This window comes from Pelophylax lessonae, assembly GCF_965119305.1.
Source record: "Pelophylax lessonae genome assembly, chromosome: 8".
Taxonomy (NCBI): domain Eukaryota; kingdom Metazoa; phylum Chordata; class Amphibia; order Anura; family Ranidae; genus Pelophylax; species Pelophylax lessonae.
In genome coordinates this window covers 149,214,572-149,230,565 of record NC_138775.1, presented here as the reverse complement: position 1 = coordinate 149,230,565, position 15,994 = coordinate 149,214,572, and the positions used below count along the sequence as shown (strand labels likewise).

The 15,994-nt window shown below is 42.1% G+C and overlaps 1 protein-coding gene across 1 annotated transcript in view; it reads left to right on the top strand.

Moving 5' to 3' along the window:
* The window catches only part of PRG4 (proteoglycan 4), a 134,752-nt gene that overhangs the window by 13,559 nt on the left and 105,199 nt on the right, over positions 1 to 15,994 (top strand). The window contains exon 3 of the mRNA XM_082265581.1: positions 14,799 to 14,921. Within this exon, the coding sequence (XP_082121707.1) occupies positions 14,799 to 14,921 (123 nt within the window). The remainder of the gene's footprint in view (positions 1 to 14,798; positions 14,922 to 15,994) is intronic.

Genomic DNA, 15,994 nt, shown 5'->3' with positions numbered 1-15,994 from the left:
TCACAGGTTACCACTGGAGTCCTCTTCCACTCCCCAATGACGACATCATGGAGCTGGTGGATGTTAGAGACCTTGCGCTCCTCCATCTTCCACAGCCCCACAGATGCTCAATAGGGTTTAGGTCTGGAGACATGCTTGGCCAGTTCATTACCTTTACCCTCAGCTTCTTTAACAAGACATTGGTCGTCTTGGAGGTCTGTTTTGGGTCCTTATCATGCTGGAATATTGCCCTCCAGCCCAGTCTCTGAAGGGAGGGGATCATGCTCTGCTTCAGTATGTCACAGTACATGTTGGCATTCATGGTTCCCTCAATGAACTGTAGCTGCCCAGTGCCGGCAGCACTCATGCAGCCCCAAGCCATGACACTCCCACCACCATGCTTGACTGTAGGCAAGACACACTTGTCTTTGTACTCTCTACCTGGTTGCTGTCACACACACTTGACACCATCTGAACCAAATACATTTATCTTGGTTTCATCAGACCAGAGGACATGGTTCCATTAATCCATGTCCTTTGTCTGTTTGTCTTCAGCAAACAGTTTGCAAGCTTTCTTGTGCATCGTCTTTAGAAGAGGCTTCCTTCTGGGACAACACCCATGCAGACCAATTTGATGCAGTGTTCGGCATATGGTCTGAGCACTGACAGGCTGAATCCCCACTCCTTCAACCTCTGCAGCAATGCTGGCAGCACTCATACGTCTATTTCCCAAAGACAACCTCTAGATACGACCCTGAGTACATGCACTCAACATCTTTGGTCGACCATGGCGAGGCCTGTTCTGAGCGGAACCTGTCCTGTTAAACTGCTGTATGGTCTTGGCCACCATGCTGCAGCTCAGTTTCAGGGTCTTGGCAATCTTCTTATAGCCTAGGCCATCTTTATAAAGAGCAACATCTTTTTTTCAGATCCTCAGAGAGTTCATTGCCATGAGGTGCCATGTTGAACATCCAGTGACTAGTATGAGAGAGTGAGAGCGATAACACCACATTTAACACACCTGCTCCCCATTCACACCTGAGACCTTGTAACACTAATGGGTCACATGACACCAGGGAAGGAAAATGGCTAATTGGACCCAATTTGGACATTTTCACTTAGAGGTGTATTCACTTTTGTTGCCAATGGTTTAGACATTAATGGCTGTTTGTTGAGTTATTTTGAGGGGACAACAAATATAACCTGTTATACAAGCTGTACACTCAGTACTTTACATTGTAGTGTCATTTCTTCAGTGTCATCACATGAAAAGATATAATAAAATGTTTACAAAAATGTGAGGAGTGTACGCACTTTTGTGAGATACTGTATATTACGTCAGTTCAAAAATCTGTGGTAGAACATTTTGGTAAAAAAAAAAAAATAATAATAATTTTAGCCTGTAACACACAAGTTGTGCCTGTTCAATAAGCTATACTTAGCAAATGCATAATAAATTACACTGGTATGTTTAGTAAGAACTAATAACTAAACCAATTGTGTGCTGGTGGCAAATTTAAGTGTAAAGATAAGTGTAACAGGCATGTGTCATTGAGAAATAAAAGACTATTTGTCATACAATTTCTGCTTTTGGTGATGGGGAGATGCTGACTTGCCCATCCAGAAAACTCAGTGACACAGAAAAAAGGAAGTGCTGAGGAACCTGAAAAGATTTTTCAGAGGAAGAGAGTGCCTGAGTCAGAAGAATCCCCCAGCTATTTGGGGGAATTTCTGAGTCTGCAGTGAGTTATCAGGGCCTTTTGATGAGAGGACGAGGCATAGGGTGTCATCTCCAGAGTCCAGAGACGGAGGGAGGCCATACCATTGGAAGCTACTACAGTATGAGGAAGCAGTTCTGGGACCAACGCGTGGAGAGACAGAGCCACTGCCAGAATGCTGTCTTTGCCGCGCTGCCTGCCAGAGTCAACATTAGCAACCTAAGCGAGTGGACGCCTGATCGGAAGGGCAACTAACACAGTGTTGCCAGGACTGGTAAATGGGCCTTGCGGCCGGCCACTACTTGCTGCCACTACTAGGGATTAAAGCCACTAAGAGCTACTTAACCAGTGACCCCATAGCTCTAATACTGCCTGCAGGCCTTACGGATGGCTGCAACGTGCTCCAAAAAGCTCCAACGAAACTTAGGACTAAGGACTGCCCTTAGTTATAATCACCTTGAAGCTCTAACTTAACGTGGTATCCCACCCCCTTTCTAGTAATTTGAGTGCACTCAAAACCAGTATAGAGCCGCTATCATTCTAAACACATTTACAGTTTGTTTTACATTGATTTTAGCTAATGATATAGAAGTGCACTGTTCTTTTTTTCTTTTCCATTTTCTACTTGGATACAGTTGTTTTTTACCCAGTTTAGCAGCCTGTGTGTGAATTTGCCTGATCTGTGTTTATTTTGTTGAAAATGCCATTATGCTATCAGCATTAATAGATTAAGCAAGTTTATCCGTAACCTGGTGTGTGTGTTTATTTACTGGCAATATCTCACAGCTAGGTGAAGGGTATTTTACATTTGTGGCATTACCTGAGCTCGCAGAAGGTGTGTCGGAGGGGCTGAGATTGTTCATGGAGTCGTGGTGTGGAACAAGGAACTCAAAATTATCAAGCGGCTCCTTTGGGGGTGGTGCTACATAAGTCTTTAGTATACATTAGGCATTCAGGTGTGTAAGCAGTTTTGCCAGCAGATTACACATTTAAATGTTTTCTTTTTATAAATGTAGATTATGTCAATTTCTTACAACAAATTGGCATTTCTTTAAATCATTCTGCATAAAGCAATAGGAGATACCTGAGATGGAAGTGGCCATTTTCTGCATCCAATGCCATACACCTTAACTGTGGCAATAAATACTGAAATTATTCAGATTTACTGTGGTACTTGGAAATAGTGCGCAACCCAAGAATAGGAATAAGCCAAACCTAAAAGAAGTTCAACTGCCAAACCCCAATGATATCAATGGAGCCAAATCTGACAAGTGAAAAAAAACGCCAATTTTCTTAGCTAATAGGTCAAAAGATAGCATGGGGGTGGGCACTGCCCTGGGGAACAAGTAACAATAAAAAATAAATAAAGAAAGAAAATTTCATTCAGCCAGGAGCAATGATTTCTTAAAGCGGTAGTATACCGCTTTTTGTGACTTTTAACTACAGGTAAGCCTATAATAAGGCTTACCTGTGGGTACAATTAATATCTCCTAAATCTGCACGGTTTAGGAGATATTTGCACTGCATGCAGCCGCTGACGCGAGCGGCGCATGCGCTCTGAAGATCCGGGGGAACCTTCAGAGTTCCTTGCCGGTAAGTGCCGGAAAATGACTCCCGCACGCATGCGCGGGAGTGACGTCATCGCGGCTCCGGCCACTCACAGCGCCGGAGCCGCCGAACCCGGAAGAGACGCCGAGGGATCATGTCAGCTCCCACAGCGGTGTTGAGGCTTCGTTCTAAGGTAAGTATTTCATAATGAGCTAGTATGCGATGCATACTAGCTCATTATGCCTTTGTCTTGCAGGGTTTTTTTTTTTTTAAGTATACTACCGCTTAAAATGCTTAAAGTGAAGGGGCACATCTCTGTAATGTACAGAATGTGCTGCAGCAGCGTTGATATTTACAAAGTGTTAAAAATTGACAGCAAATTGCATTTAATTTACAGCTTCCTTTTTAAAAAAAAAAAAAAAGCACACAGACCCCTCCAAGGGTCTGCTATGTATTTTGGAAAGAAGCCGGAAATAAATAGCATTTGAAAGCAATTTAACCACTTGCTGGCCAGCCGCCGTACATATACGGTGGAAGGTCGGCAGGTTCCCATGAAACGACGTACCTATATGTCACTTTGCGGGAGTGCTCATGGGGACGCATGCGTGTGCGCCTATTCGCCAGAGGGGAATCTGATCTGTGGGGGCTATGGCCCTGATTGCCGCTGGGCACCAACGAACGCTCCCCGTGGAGACAGAACGGCAGTCTGCCGTTGTAAACATGGTAGACTGCTGTTCTGTCAGCAATGAACACAGGGCTCCTGTGTTTCTCCTATTTAGGAACACAGGTCCCTATGTTAATTCCATAAGTCCATCCCCCACACAGTTAGAAATCACCCCCTAGGGACACATTTAACCATTTGATCGCACCTGGGTTAAAGTCTTCCCTGCAAGTGTCATTAGTATAGTAACAGTGCATATTCTTAGCACTGATTACTGTAGTATTGTCACTGGTCCCCCCAAAAAGTGTAAAAAAATTGTGTCAATTAGGGGTCCGATCTGTCTGCTGCAATGTTGCAATCCCACTTAATTTTGCTGATCAACGCTAATACTAATAAATAAATAAATAAAAAATGACATAAATATTTCCCTAGTTTGTAGACGTGATAACTTTCGCACAAACCAATAAATATACTTTTATTGGGATTTATTTGACCAAAAATATGTAGCAGAATACAAATTGGCCTAAAATTATGAAAAAATTTGATTTTTACATTCTCTTTTATTGGGAATGTTTTATAGCAAAAAGTGAAAAATATTGTTTTTTTTTTTTATTCAGAATTGTCGCTCTTTTTTTGTTTATAGCGCCCAAATAAAAATCACAGAGGTGATCAAATACCACCAAAAGAAAGCTCTATTTGTGGGGGAAAAAAAGGACATCAATTTTATTTGGGTACGGCATCACGCGGCTGTGCAATTGTCAGTTAAAATAACGCAGTGCCGAATCGCAAAAAATGGCTTGGTCATTAAGAGGGTAAATCCTTCTTGTCCAGAAGTGGTTAAACTGTATAATCTTGGTTTTGGTGAAGTTAGCCTTTAAAGTGACTCCGCCACTATTTTTACAAGCCCTAATAGATAATTCACACCACCTGTGTTTGGCTGAATTGGTCTGCGCTCCCCCGCACATTCACACTGCAAAAACTGCAATTTTTCCATAGTGTCAATTACTTACTATTAGGAGAAAACAATGAGGTAGGCAGCATTTTACCACACTGCAGTAGGTTACAACACACTGCCGCATGTGGAAGATATAAAAGATAAACACCTAAAAAATATGCTACACTTAATGCAGCACGTGCAAAACGCACTGCAGTGCTCATTAAAAATGCATGTCAGCACATACACAGATGCTATGTGGTGTGAACAGTACCTAAAGAAATTGTCCTTTCAAGGCAAATTAGTTACCTTTCTACTGCCCCATTTACATAACTCTGCTGTGTTGAAAAGAGAAGCTTGTGGGTTCTTCTGCTGGCCCCTATGCCACTTCTGTGTCCTGTCACTGGCATTTCACCATACTTCTCTTTAACACAGCAGAGTTAGTGGCGTGGACCAGGATACAGGTAGCTAATAATTTTATACAGTGCATCCGGAAAGTATTCACAGCGCTTCACTTTTTCAACATTTTGTTATGTTACAGCCCTATGGATCCATTATTTCCTCACAATTCTGCAAACAATACCCCATAATGACAACGTGAAAGAAATTTGTTTGAAATCTTTGAAAATGTATTAAAAATAACAAACCAAAAAAAAAATCCCATGTACATAAGTATTCACAGCCTTTGCCCAATACTTTGTTGAAGCACCTTTGGCACCAATTACAGCCTCAAGTCTTTTTGAGTATGATGCTACTAGCTTGGCACACCTATTTTTGGGCAATTTTTCCCATTCTTATTTGCAGGACCTCTCAAGCTCCATCAGGTTGGATGGGGAGCATCGGGGCACAGCCATTTTCAGATGTCTCTAGAGATTTTCAATCAGGTTCAAGTCTGGGCTCTTTCTGTGCCCCTTAAGGACATTTACAGAGTTGTCCCATAGCCACTCCTTTGTTATCTTGGCTGTGTGCTTTGGGTCATTGTCCTGTTGGAAGATAAGCCTTCGACCCAGTCTGAGGTCCAGGGCGCTCTGGAGCAGGTTTTCATCAAGGATGTCTCTGAACATTGCTGCATTCATCTTTTTCTTGATCCTGACTAGTCTTCTAGTTCCTGCCGCTAAAAAACATCCTCACAGCATAATGCTGTCACCACCATGCTTCACTGTAGGAATAGTATTGGCCAGGTGATGAGCAGTGCCTGGTTTCCTCCAGACATGATGCTTGCCATTCAGGCCAAAGAGTTCAATCTTTGTTTCATCAGACCAGACAATTTTCTTTCTCGTGTTCTGAGAGTCCTTCAGGTGCCTTTTGGCAAACTCCAGGTGGGCTGTCATGTGCCTTTTACTGAGGAGTGGTTTCTGTCTGGCCACTCTACCATACAGGCCTGATTGGTGGAGTCCTGCAGAGATGGCTGTTCTTCTGGAAGATTCTGCTGTCTCTACAGAGAAGCGCTGGGGCTCTGCCAGAGTGATCATCGAGTTCTTGGTCAATTACCTGACTAAGGCCCTTCTCCCCAATTGCTCAGTTTGGCTGGGCAGCCCGCTCTAGGAAGAGTTCTGGTGGTTCCAAACTTCTTCCATTTATGGATGGTGGAGGCCATTGTGCTCATTGGGTCCTTCAATGCTGCAGAAATGTTTCTGTACCCTTCCCCAGATCTGTGCCTCGATACAATCCTGTCTCTGAGGTCTACAGACAATTCATTGGACTTCATGGTTTGTGCTCTGACATGCACTGTTAACTGTGGGACCTTATATAGATAGGTGTGCCTTTCCAAATCATGTCCAATCAACTGAATTTACCACAGGTGGACTCTAATCAAGTTGTAGAAGGATGTTCAGTGGAACCTAGAAACAGGATTCACCTGAGCCCAATTTTGAGTGTCATGGCAAAGGCTGTGAATACTTATGTACATGGCATTTTTTGTTTTTCATTTTTAATAAATATCAAAACAATATCAATTATCAAAAATATCAAACAAACTTCTTTCACATTGTCATTATAGGGTATTGTTTGTAGAATTGTGAGGAAATAATGAATTTAATCCATTTTGGAATAAGGCTGTAACATAACAAAATGTGGAAAAAGTGAAGCACTGTGAATACTTTCCGGATGCACTGTATATACACTATGTTGCACTAAATAGTTAACATATTTTAATAGTATTTAATAGTAATATTTAAATGATCAAAGCCTGAAGATGTCTAATTTGACAAAACGTGTTGGGTGCAGCTACATGCTGACATCATTGTGCAAACAGGAGTCAACCTGGAAGTGAGCCTTTTGCCTGCTAAGACCTTATTTTCACTTTGCTGTTACTTTGTTTTTACTTGTAGGTGCAGTTTAACCTTATAAAAAATGTAGTATCACACTATGTGGAGCATTTGGTCTCCTGTTTTTTTTCTGAGCCTATTGGATACTGTGGAAATGGGTTCATGGATTTGCATGGGTTCCAAATGTTTGTAGCCAATCAGTGATCCTGTTGAGCGACACAAGCAGAGGTGACATTGGGGAGTGTTGATAGTTTCAAAAACTATTAGATGGACAGCTTGACGATCGCAATATACAGGGATATGATAATTATTAACATGGACACACGCACACACCCACACCAGTTACACTTACTATTAAAATACGTTGACTATTTAGCGCAATACAGTGTATATGTAGGATTTGGTCACTATGGCAAGTGTCTCATGAGATACGTGTGTTTTTTTCATTGACATTCCTCAAGTGGCTAATAATTGAGTACTTTACAGGGAGAACTTCTTTTGAGACTTTATATAGAGTAATAAAGTTGCCTTAAAGCTTAGCTTCAGCAAACTTTTTTTCCATTTGGATAGAGTGCAAAAAAGTTTCAATTTCTGTCAAGTTATTTATTTTTTTATTATTTTTATTTTTATTTATTTATGCCCATGATTTGCTGGAGATATTTCCCATTACTCCCAGTCCTGACAGGAAGTTAGCGGAAATTTCCCCAACAGTGAAACAGTGAACATCAAAAATCTAACAGAGGCTTTAACCTGTCCTAACTTTATCCAAAATGCACTAAAAAGTTTTGTTTGGATTTGAGCTTGAAAGGGTAACTCCACTTTCGTGGGGGGAAAAAAAAATCAGCAAATAAAGAAAAAACAATATAGCATATATAATTGCTACACGAATCATATTGTAATTGAATGTTACTCAAAATTACCTTTCCTTTTCAATTTGTGGCTGTTTCAATTTTCAGAAAATAGAATGCAATATGGCTACCTGGAGCTGTTCTGTACACAGAATGTGTACTGACCACACCCCAGAAACATAATTTCCTGCTTGTGTGATTGGCTCACCAATTCTCCCAGAAGTCTGCCTAAGATACAAGTCAGATTTCTGGCATCCCCTACAACATAAATGTCATTTTTGGTGGGGTACTTCCAACAGGAACACATCTAAAGGGATGCAGGCCCAGCAGATTTTCTCATTAGAGACCTGCAGCTGCCACAGCTGATAGATATTTATGAAACCACTCCCATTAGACTCACTCAGCACAGAGGAACAAACAGTGATCTCTTCAGAATAACAAAAGGTGGGAATCTGCAACAAAGTTTGGTAAAATCCCTGCAATGTACAGAGATCACTAGGGATGATCGAACGGTTCAGGTCCACCATCGGTTCGACCCGAACATTGGGTGTTCGAAATTCGGCCCAATTCCGAACTTTTTGCTGAAAAAGTTTGGAATTCGGCAACCAGAACCGACCAAAATGCAATGGGACAGGAAATGGGCTTTAAAAGCCCGTGATTGGACCAGAACCATCATTAAAAGCCAATTGAGGGGGCAGGAGAATGCTAGGAATGTGATTGGAGTGACTAGGGGGTCCAGAGGCCATTCATTAGTGAATACGCCCCCCAGTATATAAGATAGCCCCGACAAATTCCTAGCATTGTAATACAGGGACGTGGAAGAGAGTGGAAGCAGTTCTGTTACTTCTGCTTCATAGTGTCATTTAGCAATTATTAGTGTGAGGAAAGGGATATCTAGTGTAGTTAGGGTGCTATTTTCCACTATAGTTAGATTCAAAAATCTAGTTTCTGTAGGGAAAGTGTTAAGTGCCAGGGTGACTGTAGTGTAGTGTAGGGTGAACTGACTGACTGCTATGGCAGGGTGACCAAACCCTTCCATTTCAGGGTGACCGCTATAGAGAAAAGATCGTTTCTCTTAGGTCACTTATAGAACAGCGATATGGCTTCTCGCCTGTCACCCTGCTTTTTGCTGCAGGCGTTTATAGGGCTTTTTTGAAGACATGTTTGGAGTCAGGCATGACATTTGAACTTCTGTATAGGGGTATATATACACACACATGTATGTATATATACACATACACATATATAGGTGTGAAAGTAGCAGAACACTATGCTTGCTCTAATGAAATAATTAACAGGCATATGGCTCCGCTCCTATCACACCTATATATGTCTATGTGTATAAATACATATAAGTGTGTGTGTATATATACCCCTATACAGAAGTTCAGATGTTTTGCCTGCCTCCAAAGACCCCAAAAAAATGCCCAAAAAAACGCCTGCGCCAAAAAAAACGCCCAGGTGTGTTATTGCAGGCGTTTTTTTTTGGGCATTTTTTGGGGTCTTTGGAGGGGGGCAAAACATCTGAACTTCTGTATAGGGGTATATATACACACACACTTATATGTATTTATACACATACACACATATAGGTGTGAAAGGAGAGAAGCCATATGGGTGTTAATTATTTCATTAGCGCAAGTATAGTGTTCTGCTACTTTCACACCTATATATGTGTATGTGTATATATACATATAAGTGTGTGTGTATATATACTGTGTATATATACCCCTACACAGAAGTTCTGATGTTATGCCTGCCTCCAATAACCCCCCAAAAATGCTCAAAAAAATGCTTGCTACAAAACCGGCAAGGTGTGAAAATAGCGGAGCCATATCCCTGTTCTATATTAATTCTAATACAAACGATCTTTTTTTTTCTGGTTCTGGACATGCTACAGAGCTGAAACTTCACAGGTACACCCCCCCCCCCAGACACTAAATCCAAAGAAATCATTTTTTTTTTTTCAATAATTTTTTCAATAATTGGCTCTCTATAAAAAATGACAATTTTTAAGAACTTTTTTTTGTGTGATTAATAGTCTCTGGGGCATGACCCAGAACCCTAGGCACTTTTTAGGGGCATTTATTGGGTTTTAGGGCTTCAAAAGTGGGTTTTTTGATTACCAAAGTTTGGGTCCCATTGATTTCAATGGGGTTCTGAAATCTGGGCCGAACTTTCGGGAAGTTTGGGTGTTCTGGTCGAACCGAACTTTTGAAAAGTTCGATCATCCCTAGAGATCACCCATGTTTTTTCTCAGCAAAAGTGGAGTTCCGCTTTAAAGTATCAGTTCAGCTTTACAAAAAGGCACACTATTGCCTATCAGCATAGCAGCTAGTGTGCTAAACCTACCTACCTTTAAACAATGAAGTCCATACTTGCATTTTGAAAAAGCTTCTGCAAATCCTCCGTAATCAGCAATGGCTTCATCCCAGTGTTGGTTCCATACCCATTGCACATGCACAGTGTGCAGTCTCTATTGTCACCTTCTGTGAACTCAGTGGCCCAAAAGAACAGGATAGTACTCCCTTCCATGGCCCTAGGGGGGCGCTGGCCCCAGTGGTTACTTTAGCTCTGCAATAACTCAGAATGGAGACATAGAATCTTTTTTGTAAAGCTAAGCTCACACTATAATTATGCATTTTAAATATTTTCAGTAGATTTACTGTCAAAGTTGAAAATAAATGTAAATATGCCTCAGCAAAGTAACTTCCTATATTTTAATATTGGAAGAGAGTCTTAGGTTCCATTCACACCTGAGTATACTAAAACCGCAGGCAAAATTGCCTGATTCTGCCCACGATTGCAGAATTGTGGCAAAACACGGGACAGGTTTGCAATGCCATGATTAGTGGCACCCCAAACACAGTGCGATTTTGCAGCAATTGACAAGCGACAAAACTCACTAAAATCTCGCAAAAACACAACACCAAACATGCCTGGCTCTGTGCCAAGATTTGGTGCATGAGCTTCATTGTTGTGTTTTTGGATCGGAGGGAGGCCTATTTAAATGAATGGTGACTCTCCAAAAATGCACCACAAAAACACACAAAAAAACTTAAAAAAACAAACAAAAACGTGCTGCAGCAGGTGTTGCTGCATTACACTCAGGTGAGAATGGAGCCTTCAGATAACATAAAGTGTTTTTGCTTATTCTATATATTGGTATATTCTTTTCCTGTTCCTGCATGTGTATATATTGTTCAAATGTAAGTTATTCTTGATTTCTGTTATGTTTCCTGAGTATAGCTAGCTTTGTTCCTAAAGTGTGTTTTCATTTATAATAATGCCATGTTAGGCTACATTAATATGGCTGTAACACAGCCATAAAATTTGTACTGATCAAGGCAGGGAACAAAAGTTCCTGCGTAAATGGCCAGTAAATGGATACATTTTTGTATGTGTAAAAATCCCCCTGCTCTTTTTTTTCTGTGGTATACAATAAATGTATACCCATGTCCTCAGATGCAGATTTTTTATTTTTTTTGTTATCGATCTGAATGCAGTGAATGTTTAAACACCTGTGTGAATTAGTGATCGACCAACATCGGTTTTTCGTTGCCAATACCGATATTTTTGGCAATGCATATCGGTATCGGCCGTTATTGGCCGATATTTTTGTACATTTAAAAAATATATATTTTTATTACTTGACAGGTACTCTTGTGGGTCTAAAAGACCCCAAACCCCTCCTCTGCACTTAAAAGCATTCAAAACGCCAAGTTTTGAATGCTGTCATTTTTTTTAATCTGGCGCCAGACAGTACCCGGAAGTGATGTCTTGACATCACTTCATTGCTTATATCTTTAATTTGTACATATGTGAGTGGCATATTCAATAACATTTGTAAACAGAATTATGCTATGTGACATCATTTTACCCTTACATGAGCAATATTTGGAATATCGGCAATATCGGCCAGTTGCCAATAATCGATTGATCCCTAGTGTGAACGTCTCCATTGAAAACAAAGCAGTTGCATTCAGATCCGTAAATAAAACCGGTTGTTAGCACCGCATTCTTGTGCAGATTATATGCAATGTCTGTGCAATGCAAATTCAGCCATACAATTGTATGGCTGAATTCGCATTGGATTCTCAAAATAAAGGTGCAGGAACCTTTTTTTTTCTTGCACTGGAATCGGATCCCATGGGTGTTCTCACCTAAGTGATCCAATTCCTGTCCCAATTCTCAGTTCACACTGAAATCTGTGAACAGATCTGGGGGTGTCATTACCTTTGCATTGACACCCGCAGCGGTTCGCAGAGGGCAGCATGAACTGCCTGTGGGGTAGATGCGATGCGGGAACCCTCACTAGAATCACGATGGTTCCCGCATCGCATATGTGTGAACCCAGGCTACATGCATTTTTGTTAAAGCTATGTAAATGAGGCCATATTGCTGTTCAAGTATACCTGTCATAAAGGAAAAACAGAGGCTGTGGTTGATGGCATTCCTCTAGTAGTTTCAGTGTATAAAAACATAACTGATAAACCAAACCTTTACCCCCCCCCCCTTTCCAAAACCCTCCCGGAGTATAGTGCTATAGTGCAAATATTGATTTTTCTTCCCAATAAATATACGTTCATACATAAAGTCCACATAAAACGTCTTTAGAAGCTGTTCAACTGGTGCTCTTTACTAGTGCATTTAAACCTGCTATATCCTTGTGATGTGAAAGTGCCTCCACTCCTTCTCCCCCTCCAGGATCACACTCACCAGAATATATGACCCCTCAGGGGGTTAGAAGTACTTGTATGAATACATTTAGGGTCCTTGGCAATGGCATAGAATCCTTCTCCCTCCTTTATTTGGTCTTATACACATTTATCTGCTTCTGCAACCCTTGTCGACAGCTCACCTATGCCCCCATCCACAGATCACCTCTTCTTACCCCTGTCCACTGCTCACCTCTTCTTCCCCCCCCCCCCAACTGCAGCTCACCTCTTCTTTATGGCCATCTGCAGCTCACCTCTTCTTCCCCTCATCCACAGGTCATCTCTTCTTTCTTCTGTCCACAGCTCACCTCTTCTTTCCCCTGTCCGTGGCTCACTTCCTCTTTCCCCCGTTCCCAGCTCACCTTTTCTTCCCTCCATCCACAGCTTACCTCTTCTTCCCCTGCCCGCAGCTCACCACTTCTTCCCCCATCCTCGGCTCACCACTTCCTACCCCTGCCTGCAGCTCACCTCTTCTTCCCCCCTGTCCACAGCTCATCTCTTCTTGCCCCTGTTCACAGCTCACCACTTCTTCCCCCTTTCCACAGCTCACTACTTGTCTCCCCTGTCCGCAGCTCACCTCTTCATCTACCCTGTCCGCAGTTCACCTCTTCTTCTCTCCTGCCCGCAGCTCTCCTCTTCTTCCCCCCTGTCCACAGCTCACCTCTTCTTCTCCCCTGTCTGCAGCTCACCTCTTCTTCTCCCCTGTCCGCAGCTCACCTCTTCTTCCCCCCTGTCCGCAGCTCACCTCTTCTTTTCTCTATCTGTAGCTGAGCTTACCTCTTCTTCCCCCTGTCCACAGCTCACCACTTCTCTTTCTCCACAGCTCACCTCTTCTTCTCCCCTGCCTGCAGTTCACCACTTATTTCCATCCATAGCTCACCTCTTCTCAATCTCTGTCCGCAGCTCACCACTTCTTCACCTTTTCACAGCTCACCACTTCTTCCTCCATCCGCAGCTCACCTCATCTTCCCTCCTGTCCACAGCTCACCACCTTTTCTCCTGTCCACAGCTTACCACTTCATCCCTCCATCCGCAGCTCATTACTTCTTCCTTCCGTCTGCAGCTCACTATTTCTTCCCTCCTTCCACAGCTCACCACATCTTCCCCCTGTCTGCAACTCACCTCTTCTTCCCCCTGTCCGCAGATCACCACTTGTTCCCCCTGTCCGCAGCTCACTACTTCTTCCCTCCATCTGCAGCTCACTTCTTCTTCCCTATGTCCACAGCTCACCTCTTCTTCCCCCCCTGTCCACAGCTCAACACTTCTTCCCTCTGTTCGCAGCTCACCACATCTTCCCTCTGTCCACAGCTCACTACTTCTTCCTTCCGTCTGCAGCTCACCTGTTCTTCCCCATGTCTAAAGCTCACCTCTTCTTCCCCCTGTCCACAGCTCACCACTTCTTCCCCCTGTCCACAGTTCACCACTTCTTCCCTCCCCATCCACAGTTCACCTCTTCTTCCATCCGTCTGCAGCACACATCTGTACCTCTGCCCAGAGCTCAATTCTGCAGCCCTGTCCACAGTTCACCATAGCACCCCCCCCACAACTCACCTTTGTATCCCTGTCAACAACTCCCCATCTACACCCCCATCTACAGATTACCATAATCTACAGCTCTCATCTCTTCAACCCTCCAACTTTCACCTCTACACCCCCTGCCACCTCTAAACAACCTGCCACCCCCCTTCCCAGCTCTTGCCACTGTACCACCTGTCCCTCTCCCCACTAGTCAGCTCTCACCTCTTCTCACATTTTCACCCCCACTGCGGTTCACAGCTGTAATTTCCCCCATAGATGCCTCTCTGAACAACAACTTGACGCCCCCCCCCCCCTTCACCCTTTCTTTCCACAGCTTTCGCTCACCTTCATACACAACACAATTGTCCCAGGGGGAGAAAGTTAAACAATAAACACAAGAAAAATTATTTTTCTAGCATATTACAAAAACATCCACAAGTAATAATTAGATGCTTAGGTCATATGATGTTTTTTAATTGTGATATTGAAAAGATAGAGTATAACATAGGGGGTGTTAGTAAAATTCTATATTTTTATTTTATTTTATTTAAGATACTTATATTTTTCACTTTTACAGTAATAGATCATTTCTTCTGTTTAATTATAGGTGAAGCAAGCTGTGTTGGGAGATGTGGTCAAGGGTATGTTCGTGCAAATCCATGCCATTGTGATTATAACTGCATGTCTTATATGGAATGTTGTCTAGACTACAAGACAGTTTGCACAACAGGTAAGCAATGAGGTTAAACTGGAATTTTACCCAGAACAGTTAAAATAACATGAATTCTACAATAAAAATGATGCTACCAAAATTAGTGTGTGCTATAAATTTCCTCTAGCATTGCTCCTGTTTCTTCTTGCTGGATCCTGCCATTTTATTGAAGTCCAGAGCAGCCACTGCCTTATTGTAAACTCTCTCCCTCTGCTTGGTCTCAAAAACTATATGTCATTCTCTTTAACTTAAATATGTATACTTCCAGCCTTGATTGTATGCTTTGGCTCAGTTAGAAAGGAAGGCTGGCAGAAGCTTTACAGTGCTGAAGAGAAAGGAGAGAATATCAAGGACATAAAATAAGACACTATACTTGTAGGTTTCACTCTTTTGTGTTTTCCTGGCAGCAGAGTTTGTTCTGTCACCTCTTATGCTTTTCTTTTCTTCCTCCCTAATCTGTGTTCTCTCAGCAGAATGATGAGAGGCTGAGCTAGCTTGCGGTCCAGGTATCTGGGTGGATCGGGACATTCAATTTGGGATCTCTCCAGAGCCTGGACCGGCTGAGTGACATCAGTCTACAGCGGACTTTAGCCCGGTGTGGACTAAATGCATTCCTGTGACCCACAGAAGAATTAGAGCCAAAAGAGCTTTAGCACTACTTTTTATATACGTATTTCATGTAACTGCAGTGGAAAATAAAGATACTATTAAACAGCAATAAATTATGAGTATAATAACTGGGGGTGGAAAAAACTTTCTGGTAAACATTATTGAGTTATGTATAAATATACAGTAAGTATAAATTGTAGACATTTTAATGTAATTACTGCAAAAAAAAAGTATTGTGTCCTCACCATATGTGATACACTGTTGGTGTTGCTGGAGAACTTTCATCTGAACTACAGGTATGTCCAGTGTAAGCAATTCAGTGCCTAACAGGCTCTATGATTCAGTTTTCCTGGCTGACATCCACATTTTCTACAAGGTTTGACTAAAATGTAATGCCTCCATCTAATTACTTAGCTGATACTGTCTATTATTTATATAAATACATAAATAACTCTGATAATGTACCCTTTAATTATGTATAT